Source organism: Cibotium barometz, chromosome 16 (assembly GCF_041138505.1).
Source record: "Cibotium barometz isolate CiBa-2024 chromosome 16, ASM4113850v1, whole genome shotgun sequence".
NCBI lineage: Eukaryota > Viridiplantae > Streptophyta > Polypodiopsida > Cyatheales > Cibotiaceae > Cibotium > Cibotium barometz.
Genome location: NC_141061.1, coordinates 23310639 through 23327234, shown reverse-complemented (window position 1 = coordinate 23327234; position 16596 = coordinate 23310639). Strand labels below are relative to the sequence as shown.

General features: G+C 48.3%; 1 protein-coding gene across 2 annotated transcripts in view; it reads left to right on the top strand.

Annotated features, from left to right (window-relative positions):
• The window catches only part of NUDT3 (nudix hydrolase homolog 3), a 167634-nt gene that overhangs the window by 63504 nt on the left and 87534 nt on the right, over positions 1-16596 (top strand). Inside the window, exons 6-7 of one of the 2 annotated variants that reach the window (XM_086810332.1) lie at positions 2951-3032; positions 8554-8640. In XM_086810332.1, the coding sequence (XP_086666458.1) occupies positions 2951-3032; positions 8554-8640 (169 nt within the window). The remainder of the gene's footprint in view (positions 1-2950; positions 3033-8553; positions 8641-16596) is intronic. The other variant, XM_086810333.1, reaches the window with a different exon arrangement.

The window sequence follows — 16596 nt, the reverse complement described above, 5'->3', positions numbered from 1 at the left end:
ACAAGAGAGAGGTCAAAAAGCATAATGAGTAAGACACTAGAACCCCTTGACCTACATCATCGGTGGTCAAAGTGGTAGACAAGAAAGGTGAAGTAATCAGAAAGCCCACTCCTCATCATGTGAGGAATGAACAGCAAGATCTGCTGATTGAGATGCTGCAGCAACATGGGCTGAGGTAGATGCAGGGGCTGATGTAGAGGTTTTAGAGTAGCAGTCCTTCTCCCGGTGATTATCACGGCCACAAATGGTGCATGGATGAGCCTTGAAGCAGTCCTTCTCCATATGATTAGTTTTTCCACAATGGGTGCAAGGCTTTCTTACCTTAGAACCTCGTTTCTTTGCTAAAAATGCAGTGTCAGTTACCTTTTGTTGTTTTGTTCTTTCCTCTTCTTGGAGAGCATTGATGATACCTTCAAGAGTAGGATTATTGTGATACTTGAAGGTAGTGACAAGAGTAGCATAGGTGTCAGGTAAGCTTTTGAGAAGCACAGCAATAGCAATATCTTCGGAGATGGGGGACTTCACTGATGCAAGCTGAACCATAAGACTGCGAAAATAATTGACATGAGAGGCTATAGTAGCTCCCTCCTGCATATATAGATCAAAGAATGAGATCATAAGTGCAATCTTAGAGTTTTTAGAGCGGGGTCCAAAAAGGGTATCCAAAGTGATCCATGCTCGAGAAGCAGACTGTATGTCGGAGATGTGATGAATGTAATCATCTCCAAGACCGAGCAAGATGATAGCATAGGCTTTGTCATTCTTGGCAGTGGGAGCATAAGTGATAACTTGCTCAATGTCGGAATCTTCGGGAGCAGCATGGTGAACAACGTCCCAAAGACTTTCTTTCATAAGATGGCACTTGATTTTGATTTGCCAAGTATGAAAGTTGGACCCATTGAATTTGTCGATAGACATGAGAGAATGAGTAGAAGAGGCCATGTGGGAAGGTCTTACCTCTTGCTAAAATGCAAGGGCAGTGTCTATTCCCTTACAAGATTGCAGAAATGAATGAGAGAAGAGATCCAAACTGTTTTTAGAAGCCGGCTCTCTCACCACTTGTCAAGGCCATAGCATGTGACAGCCCATCGAAGCATGAGGAACTAGCAGTTTGCAGATATGAGGATAAGAAAAGGACTGACCAGCAAACTGAAGGAGACAATGCACAGTACCTTGTAGACTCTTCAAGAGGAAGCGATGGCAGAACTGAATGCAGCAAATAGCTCGTTAGGAGGAAAGTCGATCTGCAGCTTCTTCTAGATGATGCGCACCCTTGAGTCGATGAAGAAGGCAGCCAAAGGAGAACAGTACAGCGGGCTGTATGAGCCTGAACAGGGTGGACAGCAAGAAAGTGGGCGGACAGAAAATTCAGGCCGGCGGGTTGCTTACTGATATGACGAGCTGCATGTGCAATACTAGAGGACAGAAGCGAACATATAGAAACAGTGAAATACAGAAAAAAACGTGAGGCAGCTCCCAGCTAAGCGGCGGCCAACAGCAAAGGCGGCGGCCTGTTCTGAACCAAGTGACTGCAGCAAGAAGAGGGGCAGTCGCTCACAGGAAACAAGGGCAAAGATGAGGGGAGCCAGGATAAACCTGCTCTGATACCATGTAGGAAATATGAAAGCAAGAGCAAACTAGAAATGAAACAAGAACACAAATGAAAGACAAAGAGTTACCTTGAGATGAGTGTAGACAAGACACAAGATTGATACTTTCATTGATGTGACACCCACAATATATAGGTGAGAAGTACAAGATAGAGTAGATTGACTTATGGGACAATTATAGAGGTGCCACATGGCACTAGACTCAAGACACAAAGACTCAACTGAAACTAGACTAGAGAAATAGTACACCTAGTGTGCACTTATTTCCAACAGCCAGATCTCTCATTTCTTTTGGTTAGTTTTACATGGTTGTCTCCCCACCAATCAGCGGAGATCGGTTTTCGGTGTAGCACCTATCTACCCGAGATGTGGGGCAGATTCTGAGACTGTACAACATCGTTTATGGGGATGCAGCACTGCACAGCATATTTGGGGGTCTATAGCCCAAGTTCCAACTCATGGGTAAATTGAGTGGCCACGCCATGCATGTGACCTGGAGGGGGACAGTTGCTTGGCTTTCCCAGTCTGGTCCGTAGCTTTTCTACGAGGGCAGTGGTACAAACTCTGCTATTTTCATTCGTAGAGGTATTGCTTAGCATGGTTTAGCGCAGGATGTCCCTTACTCTGATTATACACCCCCCAGACAAAGGATTGACACCAGTTGGGAGATTGTTGCCAGTATTACAACATGGTAGATATGGAAAGCTAGATGCATGGAGACTATTGAGGGTGTCCAGATTTTTGGGTCTTAGTGCATTAGTACTACATGGTGTGATATCATCCATAATCTCATGGGGCTACTTGGGCTCGTATTCAGGGGTCCTCTCATTCCGCGTAGGCAAGGTGTGTTGTATTTATGCGGGAGTGGGACCATAGCATTTTCTTTTCCTCTAGTCCCACATGTCTCTCATGGCATCATGATGCTCCTCAGTGGTTGAAATCACCTTACATATTGGGGTGATTCTATTCTATTCCGGCTTATAGCCGTGATTATTGTATGTTTGTTCATACTTAATAGAAGTCTCTTTCCTGAAAAAAAACAAAAAAAGCTGTAGTCCTAGACTTCTGGTTAAAATGCTTTTGTGGGGATATCAATTGCGTCAACTACTTATGTTCATATGTGACAGTAGTCTCTTATAGAGGTGGTTCAAGAAAACTAGTTGTCTCTATTTGTGTTTCTTCTTGTGATGCTGGTCAAAGTATTGCTATTAAAAGCCTTGTTGCCCTTAATTTGTCACTTCTACCAATTACTAGATTAAATGCAATGTCTTTCTTTATGTTCTTGTAAAGCATTTTTTGGAGATCGTGTTTGTAATTTTCTTTGAAATTGAATGCATTAGGTATGAATCAAATCCTCTCAAGAGACAGTTATCTATTCAAAGGCAGATGGAACGTTATGCTTCTGTTGAGCTAACAGCAAAGGTAAATTCTTGTTGTTTTAATTGATGCATTGACGTGTTATACAATGGATAGTAAGGACTTGACAATTTAACATGTATATTTTTACTATGTTTTTGGTCTGGGCATTAGCCTATGCACATCTTTGAATTTTTGTTTTTCTGAGAAAGAGATTCTTCTATTAGTTAAAAAAAAAGCATCCATAGGCTAAGTGTACGTGTTCGGAACCCTCATAAGAGGCAAAAGAAAGCGAGGAGGGTGGCTTCCTCCATGGCTGGCTGCTCTTGGAGGGAAACTAACTCATGGGGGGGGTGGGGGGGAGGCACAGGGGGGGGCCTGTAATACCAAGCGATCTTGCCAGCCCACTCAAAGAGAAAGGGGCCTGGCCATGTGCAGAAGAAGGCCTTGTGCCGTCTAGGCATGCTATCCGATCGGCCCTGAAGCTTCCCCCACTGCTTTAATGCATAGACAATGGCATATAGCTCTTTTTTTGCAAGAAATGAGACTTCTATAATTATGAATAGAAAAATACAAAACATGGAAAAGATTGTTCAATAATCATTTAGGATTAGAAATGTTTGCCCAATAACAGTTCTCATAGTAGAATAGTATTCTCACAACATTCCCACCGAGAGCTACAAGTCATTGCTAGCTAAGTGCACTGTGCACCCCCCACCCCGCTCCCTCTTCTCCTTGCACGTTTCCCTTCTGCTGCTCCCTACGCTCCTCCCTCTCCCGGCTGCCTTCAGCCATGCCTAACCCCAATGTATTTGCGTTGGGCATCCTCTACTCCGACCAGTGGTTCTCCATTGGGGGATGCCAACAAGTGATCGGCATGCACATGCTGTGAGCCTTTCTGCATGGTCACATTGTGAAATCAAACTCTTGAAGGATCAAGAGCCATTTGGTTATCCTTCTGGTAGTGGAAGGCTTATTGACCAGGTAGAGAAGTGTCTGATGGTCTACGAAGAATACAAATTTATTCTCCGACAGATAATGATAGTACTTATTCATGCCATAGACCATCGTAAGTCCTTCTCGTTCCGTCACACGGCCGAGATACATGCATGCACACCTATCTTTTGGAGTGAGGTATGTGATCGGCCAGATCCGTACATCCATCAGCTGCGGATAGAGACAGCCAGATATGAACCAATGAGGATTGCACAAGCAGATCGGATATGTGAACTGTGTCACACAGAGGCTGAGACAGAGGAGCATTACATATGTAGGTGTCCGGTATACTACGAGATCAGGGTGAAATTCCATTTTCTGTTCTGTGATGGATTTGGTCCACTTTCTAGGGTCATGGACTACCATGATGAGGGATGCCTAGGACTCTTCCTCTTGGAGCTCCGCAGACACAGAGAGTCCCCTACTACACCACAGGCCAACAACAGAGCGAGGGGACGGAGGCAGAGGGCACTTACAAACTTCTTCCAGGCAGAGACTTTTAGAGCAGCCCCCCCCTCCATTTGGATCCCATGCAGAGACCTCAACAACAGCCCCCACTCTACAGTTTGAGCCCGATCGAGAGGAGTGTGATTAGACAAAGCCACTGAGCTTTGCAAAGCACGATGGCCTCGCCCACGACTTTGATACTTCAGGCAGATCGCAGCCATCATCTCCCATCATAGGAGGACCTTCTCTTGCTAGCTCAGTCCCACCACCCTGATCATCATGCAACAGCTCCCGATGAGGGATATATTAGGATGAGGGTAGAGAGCTATACGCTCTCAGTTCTAGTCCCAACTTTAGCTTTTCATTTTTAGTACCTAGCATTTCCATTTTTTTATGTAACTCAGGACTTTTACACTTAGTGGGGCCTCACTGTTAACCTTGGCAAAACCACACATACCAGAGTGACATGAGGATATGCAGCCTTGAGTTTACTTGAGCGGTAGTGCCTCCAGGCACATTTCAGGAGCCCAAGATGAAGGGTTAGCTTTTTAACACCGTCGTCACATCAGCCTTGATGTATGGAGCAGCCATCTGGGGGGCTAGATTTATCGGATGAGGATTGGTAGGGAGTTGAGAGGCCCTAGGTCATGATGTTCTCTTGTATGATCCGCAACAAACCATCTGTTCTGCACTAGATTATCCGGGCAGAGTTTGCTGCAACCTCGATTGTAGTGGATGCACTCTTCTAGAGTGTCACATACCTCCATCGTATCAGTCACATGGATCCCCATAGGTACCCAAGGCTTTCCCTGGAGTCCTTGAGACAGCTAGCACTCGAGGGCTACCTTGGATTATGGTATGCACTTGGTTCTCAGGACATGGGCTTGACATGGACTGCCTCCCACCCCTTCAGAACAGTTTGGGCTCCCGTTTTCTCCAGCTCTCTCATGAGGATACCAATTGGATTATCTGGTTAAATCTTCTCAGCCTCTACACCCACTGCACATGGATCACACCTTTGGAGCTCCCATCGAAGATGCACTTCTACAGAGATCACTTCCTCATGATCATTGAGGATGGATTCATGCGCAGCCGGGCTAACTAAGTGTTCACACGTCTCCTGCCATGTGGATTATGATTGGCCAGATACGGGTTTCATTCCACTGCCTCAGAGTGGGGACAGGAAAAGTTGAGCACATCTTCAGAGCCGGGGGTCTCATTCGGAGACCTAGGGAGGAGAGGATATGTCGATTATGCCAAAAGAGGTTGAGACAGAGGAGCATTACGTAAGTTGTTACCCAGTACACTATGAGATCCGTAGGAGGTTCCATTGTGTGTTCCATGAGGGATTTGGCCCACTCTCCATGATCACTGACTTTCCAGACTAGCGTTGCCAGGGCTCATCCTGCACAAGTTTCGGAGACATAGGGACACTTTCTTGAGAGAGCTTCGGCCCCAGCCACCCCAACCCCTTCCTCACTAGCTTCTTTTAGACCCAAGAGGAGGACACTCATACAATGGATCCCGTGGACCCACCTTGGGCTTCTTCGGACTAACCTCGTGCGAGAAGAGTTACCTTAGATTGGGCCTCTGCATTCCAACGTGCGTGACACCTCCTGCCCCATGGACGTTGGCCACGATCCCCTCATCAGCTCCAAATCCATGACATGCTCCATCGCCATCGAGCTACCTTTCCACGTGACGTAGCTGAGAGAGACCTCTCGGCCATACTCATTAGCCCCATGCTTGATATAAATGTCACATGCCATGCGGATTCTAGTGGGCAAATCGTAGGTGTCATCGCACCATGTGAGGATAGAGATAGGGAGTGCCATGGAGATACCTTGTGAGGAGAGGATATGCACTATGTGCCAACGGGAGGTCGAGTTAGAGGAGCACTTCATTTGCAGGTGCACCGTATATTATGAGATTCGAGGGACATTCCACCGCTCTTCTGAGAGGGGTTTGGACCTTTATCGAGGGTCATGGATTACCCAGATTAGCGATGCCTAAGCCTCTTCCTACTAGAGCTTCATTGCCGCATAGACTAATTGATTAGGGAGTCGAAACCCCATGGGAGACATCCATCCCGGACCAAGCGACCATCACTGAGTTCTTCCGACCATAAGAGAATGCCACACCAATCATGGATGACATGCCCACAGCCTCACTGAGCCACAGATTCTCGAGTGCCTGAACCCCCCCCCCCCCCGCTAGACCCCACTCTGGTGGCACGGTGCTAGACCAGACCACGGCACTATAGCGAGCCGGACGTCCCAGACTCCTTGGACCTTGACAGAAACAGAAACATCATCCTGAGCTCGAGGAGATTTTGGAGAGGTAGAGAGCCACCTTCCCATGCCCAATGGATCTACAGAGCCTTCTACATGCTAACCCCATGCTTGATATCCTTGATGGCCCTCTCCCCCTACCGGGGGGTTAGCTCCATAGGTTGTATGATGATGATGGTCCCACTTGTATCATATGGCTCGGATTTGACATTCCTAGCTCATAGCTCTAGTCTTTGTTTTCTTTTGTACCATGATGAGACTAAAAGACACTATTGTATCGCTTTTGGTCTCATAGACCCACTGGGTCTTTTGAGGACGATTAATATAACCTTTTTTCTTTCTCTCCCCCCCCGTTTTAAGCATGAGGTACGGATTGGGGGAATCATGAAGTGCCAGGCGCAATAGATTTCTCAACATCCACCTTCTTCACAAAGGACATGGTCCTCAAGGCTATCTGTAGGATACATAATGGGCGGGCCGAGGATCACGAGGCACTCATTGCTGAGTACATCTCACATGCCGATGATACCCTTGCGCCCTCTTCCAGCCTACATGTTCAATAGAGCCCTTTGTGAAGGATTTCCACCGTCTTGGTCCGCTAACACCATCACCACCATCCTCAAAGCCAGAGAACCATTTGAAGCTAATAATTATAGGACCGTCATGATTGGCCACACATTGGCCAAACTCTATGGATCGGTGCTAGAGGCGGAGCTCATTTCATTCGCAGAGAGACAGGGATGCAGAGCCTTAGGACATGCAGGCTTTCAGAGGAGCCACTCTACCCTTGACCGCATCTTCACCCTTTGTGCCATCATCGAGGAGGGTACAGCACGACATCAGAGGATTTACTGTTGCTTTGTGGATTTGCACAAAGCTTTTGACACTGTACACCGAGCCCGCCTCCTACAGCGTCTACAGGAGATAGGAGTCCCATCTGACATGGTTTGGAGCATGATCGCCCTCTGAGTCCGTCACTGGATGACCTTAGGAGATATATCATAGGAGGTTTCAAGCACTATTGGGGTGAAACAGGGCTGCCTTCTATGACCCACTGTTTTTGGCCTCTACATTGATGAGATCTCGAGCTTCATTGACAAATTAGGCAGGGCTGGTCCCATATCGGTAGGTATATCGATCCCCCTACTACTTTATGCCATCCTCCTCTTGAGATTCAGCTGAGGGGCTTCAAAGACATTTCAATGCCTTACAAGATTTTGACTCAGCGGGACCTCACTGTTAATCATGGTAAAACCAAGGTAATGGTCTTTAATACCTCATGCTCCTCACATTCAGATTGAGCTTCACATACAAAGGGGATCCTGTGGAGATTGTCTCATGCTATGTCTACCTTGGTGTCACTCTAAGTGGTTCACGCTTCACCATGCTTCCGGCAACACATGGCAGACTGACATAGGGATGTGGAACCTTGAGCTTACTTGAGTGGTAGTGCTTCCTGGCACATTTCTAGGAGCCTTGGACGAAGGGTTGGCTTTTTGACACCCCTATAACACTTGCCTTGATGTATAGAGCAGCCTTCTGGGGGCCAAATTTATCCAATGAGGATTGGCAACGAGTTGAGAGGCCTAGGCGAGTTTCTCTCCTTCCTATCTCTCACAGGTCCAGCACATTTTTTGTTGCCTCAGACTTGTATTGTATTCGGCCACTATAAGTAGTCACCTCTGAAGGATTTTATGTCGGTGCTGAAAATATAGTCTCTTTGTGTTTGTGTCTTAAGAACATTACTGGGCTAGATCATGTTCTAAATATTCCTCAATATTCTTAGATTGTTTGCTAACGTTTCATGTATGCATTTAGAATTAATCTGACAAGCATGCAAATTGCTGAAGCAGCTGACAACGTTGAGCAATGGAGACTTGAAGGCTTTGTTGCAGACAATACAGGCAGCTCAAATTCTTGAGAAGATTTTCCTTGAGCAGGTCAGTTTCCATCACAAACAATAAATCGAGACTTCACTTCCACTCTCTTGAGTCATATGATCATACTAAAAGCTTGATGCAAAATTGTATTTTTGCTAGTGAAGCTCAGTTGTGGCAAGGGAGAGAGAGGGAGAGAGAGAGAGAGAGAGAGAGAGAGAGATCTATTAAGTCTACAAAAGACCCGAAGGGCCTATGAGACCATGAATAGTACAATGATACCATGGGTATACAGTGCCATGGAAAAACTAAAAAAAGGATGTGAAAACTGAAAACTGAAACGTGCCTAAGGGTATGTCATGGCATCGTGGATTTGTCTGTGTGGTGGAGATCCTTGGTGCTCCGAGTTGGGGGTAGGATGGAGTAGGCGTGCCCACTTTGGACTCCTCCGGGATGCAAATATGGCCCGTGTGTACGTCTGGTATGAGTTGATGTTGATGCGGTGGTGTCGGCATGGGTGGCTGAGAGAGAGAGAGAGAGAGAGAAAGAAAGTTATATTACCGTCTTCAAAAGACCCAAAGGGTCTACGAGACCAAAATGATGTGTACATAGTGTCCATGAAATCTCATCATGGATGAAATAAGAAAAAACAACAGTAAACTAAAACTGAAAACTGAAAGCTAAGATCTCAGACTCTGAGATTATACAAGAAGAAAAATCTAGATTCTACTATGCCACGTATAGGGTACAATAAGTGATGGGATATGGGAGAGCTGAATAAAAACAGTCAATCAACCCTGTATGCTAGGCAAGGGCCCATCCAGGATCTCCATCATGGGTGATACAAGAAGGCTAGAGATGTTGATAGTCTGTTGTGAGGATGAGGCTGCTCGATGGCGGGCCAGGATCTCCTGAATCCGGGGTTGAAGAGCAACTGGAAACTAAAAGCTAAGATCTCAAACTCTTGAGATTATACATGATGAAAAATCTAGGTCCTACTATACCAGGTATAGGGTACAATAAGTGCTGGGATATGGGAGAGTTGAATAAAAATAGTCAATCAACCCCGTATGCCAGGCAAGGGCACATCCAGGATGCCCATCATGGGTGATACAAGAAGTCTAGAGATGTCGATAGTTGTTGGAGGGGTCATCTCCACTATTTTGGGTGCTTCCCCGCTGATTCTGCACCTCTGGAGGAGCTCCCCCAACCTGGGAAATTTTCCCATATTTTAATGTATTTTTTCCACATTTTTGGCACCTTTTTTTGGCATGTTCCAATTTATTTTGCAGTTGGCCTGCTTTATGCTAGCCGATTGGGCTCTCTAGGTGCTTTATAAACATGGGCTTTGCCCTTAGTTGTATTATCTCATTTTCCGCATATTTTGGGATCTTGGCTGCACCTACGGTGTGCCTCGTGCTGCCTACTCCAGCTTTGTAACCACCTTTTGGTGTATATGATCTTCCTTCAGTTCCTATTCATCTTGTATTTGAGAACTTCAGTTCTCTTTCATTGTTTGGCACTTTGTCATGGTATCAGAGTGGGTTCAAGATTGAGGATTTGCTGGACAGCACCTATATTTGTTTCTTCCCAAAGGAGGTGGGCTGCGTTTTTCATCTACAGGTTGCGTTTTCTTCTGGAGAGCTGCCTCCCTATCGCGGACTAACTAGATCGTCAGTAAATGGCTCAAATTATCCCTAGGGGAAGGATGCCATCTTTATCCTTTTGGTGGGTCTTGATCTTTGGCGGTTCATCGATGCTTCTACTCCAAAGCCCAACCCAGCAACCAACCCACCATAGATTGTGAATTCCTTGACCAACATGGATCTTTGGGCTCACAATCAACTCCTACAACTTGAATTACCTATATCTCTTGGACCTGAGGGTAGCCGCACCGTGGGCAAGCCTGCTGACCGACCTCCAGTTGCCAGCCAAGTACCGACCGCCAAACTCTTGTGTGCCATCCACCAAAGAAAGAGGGCGATCTTTCCTGGCCGAAAGTTGTTCCAAAGTGTCGTTCAGAAATCTAAAAGGAAGCGCTGTGATTGCCAATGTGCTGCTACTTTTGCCGGTCTGCCATCTATCTCTGGCATTTGGATCCTGCGGCGTAGCTGCGTTGTGTATGCAATGAAGGGGGCATCCAAAGTCTCCTCCTGATCCGTTGGGTCATGCCAAATCCACTCTCTCGGGTTCCACTGTAGGCACGTGAGAGGTCGGCACTCCCATATCCATAGCTGCCAGAATCTCTCCCTAGCCACCTTGGTCAGTGCTGGGTCTATGTGTCACTCGTGCCTGAAAACCAATCACCCTCACCCTCTGCACAGTGCAATCATTGAAATTCTCTAAGGGGAGCTCAGATCTCTCTAGTCTGCCATGGGATCCAATAGAAAAAGTGAGCAGACCACTACCCTCATCTGCCTTGTGGATTGCCACGAGAATATCATGTCTGGTAAACATGCCTAGCCATCTTGGGGGGGTCGGGTCTGGGATAGGAGTCAACCACTCCTTGAGTCGATGTCGATGCTGAGCCTATCTCTACCGCGGACCCCTGTCAGACCTCTCTCCTGCACCTTCGGGTGTGTGCGATCCAATCTCCAAGAGACCTGGCTGGTCCCATGCTCAAGGTGCCCCATGATACATGCGGTCGGGCCCCCAACATGTGGCCACTGGGTAGATGGATCTGGGTTCCAGACCAAAGGCTGCCGAAGCCGCTCCTCTGAGGTAACTGGAGCTATCTGTCTAAGGGCCGGCGTGAGATGATCCCAAGCTCGATGTAAGCACGTGGCAAATCTGTCCTCAAAAGATGGACTATGTCACGTGCATCCTGCACTTGGATGCCACGTAGACATTTCTGTACAGAAGGTGCAGGACCTGGGATGGTGAACTGGTCCCATGTGAGCCCAGTCCGGGACGAGTCAGCCAGGGATCCATCTCAGTCGTCCGAGGTCAGGTGTGCATTGTCCTGCACATGAGTCCAAGGTCAGGTGTGCATTGTCCTGCACATGAAACAGTGCCAGTCCGCGCTGTGAGTCTCCCTCTAGAATGATGTTAGTGGTTTTGTGTATCTAGTACGGTACCGGATGCCAGATCACTGAGTAGATTATGTTTAGGACAAGGGGCCAGCCCATAGGGCTACCCCGGATCTGAGTGTGGGCATGGGAATGGTGTAGAACCACCCCCATGAGGGCCAGGAAGGCCCAGGCTGAACCCACCAGCCATGGAGGGGCTGTAGGACAGCCCTAGGACACAGATAAGGCAATCTCCAGGAGATTACAGCCTTTATATGGCTGTAGGGCATGTATGGGGCAGCCCATACAGGCTGCCCAGCCCTGGGATTGTGGACAAAAGTTGTGTCCAGTCAATCAGAAGCAGGCGCATCACTTTCAGCTTGTTAGGAAAAAAAGGCAGTATTTTTTGGGATTTAATTCAGCATTTATTGCTGAATTTTCACCAGTCGTGGGACATTCCTTGTTTTTCAGCTGGCCGATTGCTCCTGAGGAGGAGTATAAATAGTGGAGGCCATAATCCCATCGTTCATCTCAGTTTTCACCAAGTGCTCAAGCCAATCAAGGGCCAGTCAAGCCAAGGAGATTGCCAAGCAAAGGGGTGAACTTCTGGAGGTCAAGGGCAGGGATTTCCCAGCCAAGAAAAGGTCAAGTTTTCTGTATTTGTTTTCAGATTTACATCATTCTAATAAAACAAATACACCATCCGTGGTGGGGGCCCTACAGAGGGTAATTGGGACCCAATACTGTGTCCTCTCCATCTCCCCCTTCTCTCTCTATTTTCTGCACATCTCCTTTTAGTTTGTGCGTTAATTTCCGTCGTGAAAAGAGTGCTGATTTCTGAGTTTTGAAGTACCGATCCTTCTCCGAAGCTTCCGCACATTACAGTGGTATCAGAGCCTACTTCAAGGACAAAGATTCAGCAAAGAAAACCAGAAAATTTTCTCGCTCATGTGGTTGGTTTTTAGATGCCGGTGGACTACCCCTTTCGGAGTGACTCCTGTCCCTCGAAGGACGGTTGAGATACACATAGCAATCTGGAACTGTAATGGAGTCCTATGGACACATCCAGGGAGACTTGAGGAGGTGATGGAGGGCCGGGATATCATCTTGTTGACAGAGACACATGAGAGCCCGGAGAGGGGCTTACCACGGGTTGAGGGTTATCAGTGGGAGTCAGCTCACCGACAGGGGATGAGACAGGCCACCTCCCGAGGTTCAGGAGGTATTGCAGTGCTTTTCAGGCATGGGTTACATGAGCATGTTCGAGTCGTAGCACGAGACTCGGAGGCGAGATACATGTGGATTAGCTTACGCCTCTCGGCGACCAGATGGATTTATATCGCCCTTTGCTACTTTCCTCCGAAGGGGTCGCGGTTTGCCACCACCGAGGAGCCGGGTGGAGGAGAGGCTAGTGAGTCTCCATACTCTGTCTTATCTGAGGAGATCTTACACTATTCGACACTGGGAGAAGTCTTCTTGATGGGGGACTTCAATGCACGGACTCAGAGCAGACAGTGCGAGATCTATGACTTTGAGGATCCCTCGAGACTAGAGCCGCTAGCTACAGAGGATACAGGGACCACTCGGATCTCTGCTGACGGAGGAGCTGACTGCACTGGATATGGGCAACATCTGTTGGAGCTTGGGGCCCGACACCATCTCGTTATTTATAATGGGATGACTCAGTGGCCAGATTCAGGTGGGTTGACTTGCTTTCCAGTGGGAGGCGGCAGTAGTACAGTGGATTATGTGATGGGATCCCGGGAGGCAGCAGATATGGTGTCTCACTTCACCGTACCACCATGCCCCATTGGGGCGGATCATACATACCTATCCCTCACTTTCAGGAGCTTATTGGAGACCCACCCACCCATCATACAGCCACCACGCACTATTTTTCACTTCACTCAGGATCTAGCCGAGGTGTACAACTATCATGTTCATGATCAGCTATTTGCCTTAGACCCATCGGCACCCATGGCCATGCTCACCTCCCAGCTCTCACATGTACTTCACTCCGCAGCCGCGAGGAGTTTCCCATACCACATACAGACAGGACGGCCACCTACATCTGGGAGCATGCCCCAGAACCGATGGTATGATGATGAGTGCAGAAACCTTTACCGCAGTCTCCGAGTGCAGAGGGCTCGCGGAGAGATCACCCGGAGGCAGGCAGGCAGGAGGATGCATACTCTCACCCGCCGTAAGCGGCGAGCTTATGAGGAGGCTCAGTACTGGGACACATATCACATGCTCATGAGCAGAGATGTTGCTGCTGCTTGGAGGAGACTCAGAGAGCCCCGTCCTCCCACACCTATTGCCGATCCTCAGACCTGGCAGACATATGCAGAGAGACTTTATGATGTGCCTGCACAGCCCCCTATACCACAGCCCACAGAGCCATGCCCCACAGTCTCCACCTTCTTCACCCCACCTATGGTTAGGAGGGCCATATGCCGACTCCAACATGGACGGGCAATAGATCATACAGGATTACAGGGAGAGCATCTCATCTATGCCATTGATACATTGGCACCATTTCTTGCTCATCTCTTCAACAGAGCTCTGTCCGAGGGGTTTCCGGCTGAGTGGACGATGCACACTATTGTGCCGATCCATAAAGCGGGAGATGTACTAGACCCCGGGAACTACAGGACCATCATGATTGGCCATATATTGGCCAAACTATACGGGGCAGTTTTGGAGGCAGAGCTGAGCACTCATGCAGAGGTTGGGAGATTGAGAGCAGCAGGCCAGGCAGGCTTCCGTCGAGCCTTCTCGACCATCGACCACATTTTTACATTGAGGTGCCTGATTGATCAAGCCAAGGCACGGAGGCAACAGCTCTATTGTTGCTTTGTGGATTTCCGCAAGGCATTTGATACTGTGCCCAGAGAGCGCCTCTTTCGGCGACTACAGACACTAGGCATAGCTTCAGACATGATGTGGGGCATATACAGGCTATACGAGCAGGTCTTTGGGAGAGTCCGATGCCCAGGAGGCTTGTCCGACACAGTTGCTAGCACCATTGGTGTGAAGCAGGGGTGCCCGCTCTCCCCCACGCTCTTTGGGCTCTATATTGAGGAGGTGGTCGACTACATCACACAGGGAGGAGGCTCTGGGGTTGAGCTATCAGGTATTACTGTCCATGTTATGCTTTATGCTGATGACATCATCTTGGTATCTGATACGCAGGTTGGGCTTCAAAGACACCTTGTGGCTCTTGATGACTTCTGCGCACAGCAGGGGCTCACAGTGAACCTTGGGAAAACCAAGGTTATGATCTTCCACACTTCACCCGCTGTCAGGAGCCACACTACTCTCACATTAGCAGGAGGGCGGGTCGAGGTGGTGAGCTCTTATGTTTACCTTGGCATCACATTTACTAGCTCAGCTGGACGCTTCTCCATGGCTCAGGCAGTCCGAGACAGAGTGACCCGGGGGTATGCAGCTCTTGCTGGCCTTGAGCGTCAGTGTTATCAGGCACATTTTCAGGAACCCCGCACAAAGGGGTGGCTCTTTGATACATTAGTGACACCAGCCTTGATGTATGCAGCAGCGGTTTGGGCACCAGGGCTTGCAGCCTCCACATGGGTACAGCTGGAGAGACCACAGATCTTGATGCTCTCGAGGATGATACGCAGCAAACCATCCGTCCCGCACGACATTGTTCGAGCTGAGTTTGCTGCACCACCTATGGCAGTGGAGGCATTGTTCCAGACGATCTCCTTTATATACAGGATGAGGGAGATGCCCATGGAGAGATTATCCCGCCGAGCTTTTGAGGCATCCAGACAGCTGGCCGAGGCTGGACACACTGGATCTTGGTATGCACAGATGCTACAGTGGTTCTCACATCATGGTATAGACCTTGAGCGGTTGCCACCTTTTCAGTATGATCAGTCTGCTCCACGGGGTTACCTCTCTCTCAATGAGAGGAACAGAGTGATGAGACAGGACATATGGCAGCACTACATACAGGAGACATGGATAGCACCAGAGAGCCCACTACCACCGAAGATGCTGTACTACAGAGACCACTTTATGAGCATCTCAGGGGATGGGTTTATACATCGACCGCGGTACATGGATGTATACATGCCACACAGCTCTCGCGTTGCTATTGGACAGCTACGAGTCTCATCACATCAGCTAGAGATAGAGGCTGGGAGAGCGGCACGGGTTCCTAGAGCTGAGCGGATATGCAGATTGTGCCGCGAGGAGGTGGAGACTGAGGATCACTTTGTATGTAGATGTAGAGCCCACCAGGGGGTCAGAGATAGATATGCGGGATTGTTTGAGGAGCTCTCTTCACTACATCAGCTGATGGAGGCCTCGGACCAGCGACAGCTTGGCAGACTACTACTAGAGCTTCATAGTTCTCGAGAGAGACTCCTCCAGACACCCGCTCCCACTAGGGGTGGGAGACAGTCCCAGCTCACAGATTTCTTCCAGAGAGCTATGCCAGTGCCAGCTGATGTACCACGTGGGGTGACCGCACAGAGAGCAGAGGAATTGAGAGCCAGGAGGAGACCTAGACAGACTGGATATAGAGCACCCCGACTCCGTCACCGAGAGATAGCAGCTATCCGAATGAGACACCAGATGGAGACACAGGAGAGGCTAGCTCGCTTTCATTCAGACTCAGGGTACATGTTCATGCCATTCACAGCCTCAGCATCGGCGATGTATGATATCTTATATCCCTCTTATGCATAGTTGCAAAAAAACGCGTTTCAAACTTTAGGCTACTCGTTTGAAACGTGCAAACGTTTCAAACGTTTGAAACGCGTTTTTTTGCTGGGCCAGTTTTTTTTTATGATAGAAAACGTACGATGCAGTATCTCCTGGCATTTCAGTTTTGAAAGTGACGCTTGAAAGAGACGTTTCCAGCCTTTGAAGTCTTCCAGGTTTGCTTGCACCCCTACCTACGCACCAGTCCTTCTCCCCCGGCCCCTACGCACCGTAGGTAACAGGTTTGTACTAACCCTAAATCCTGATTTTTTCTGAT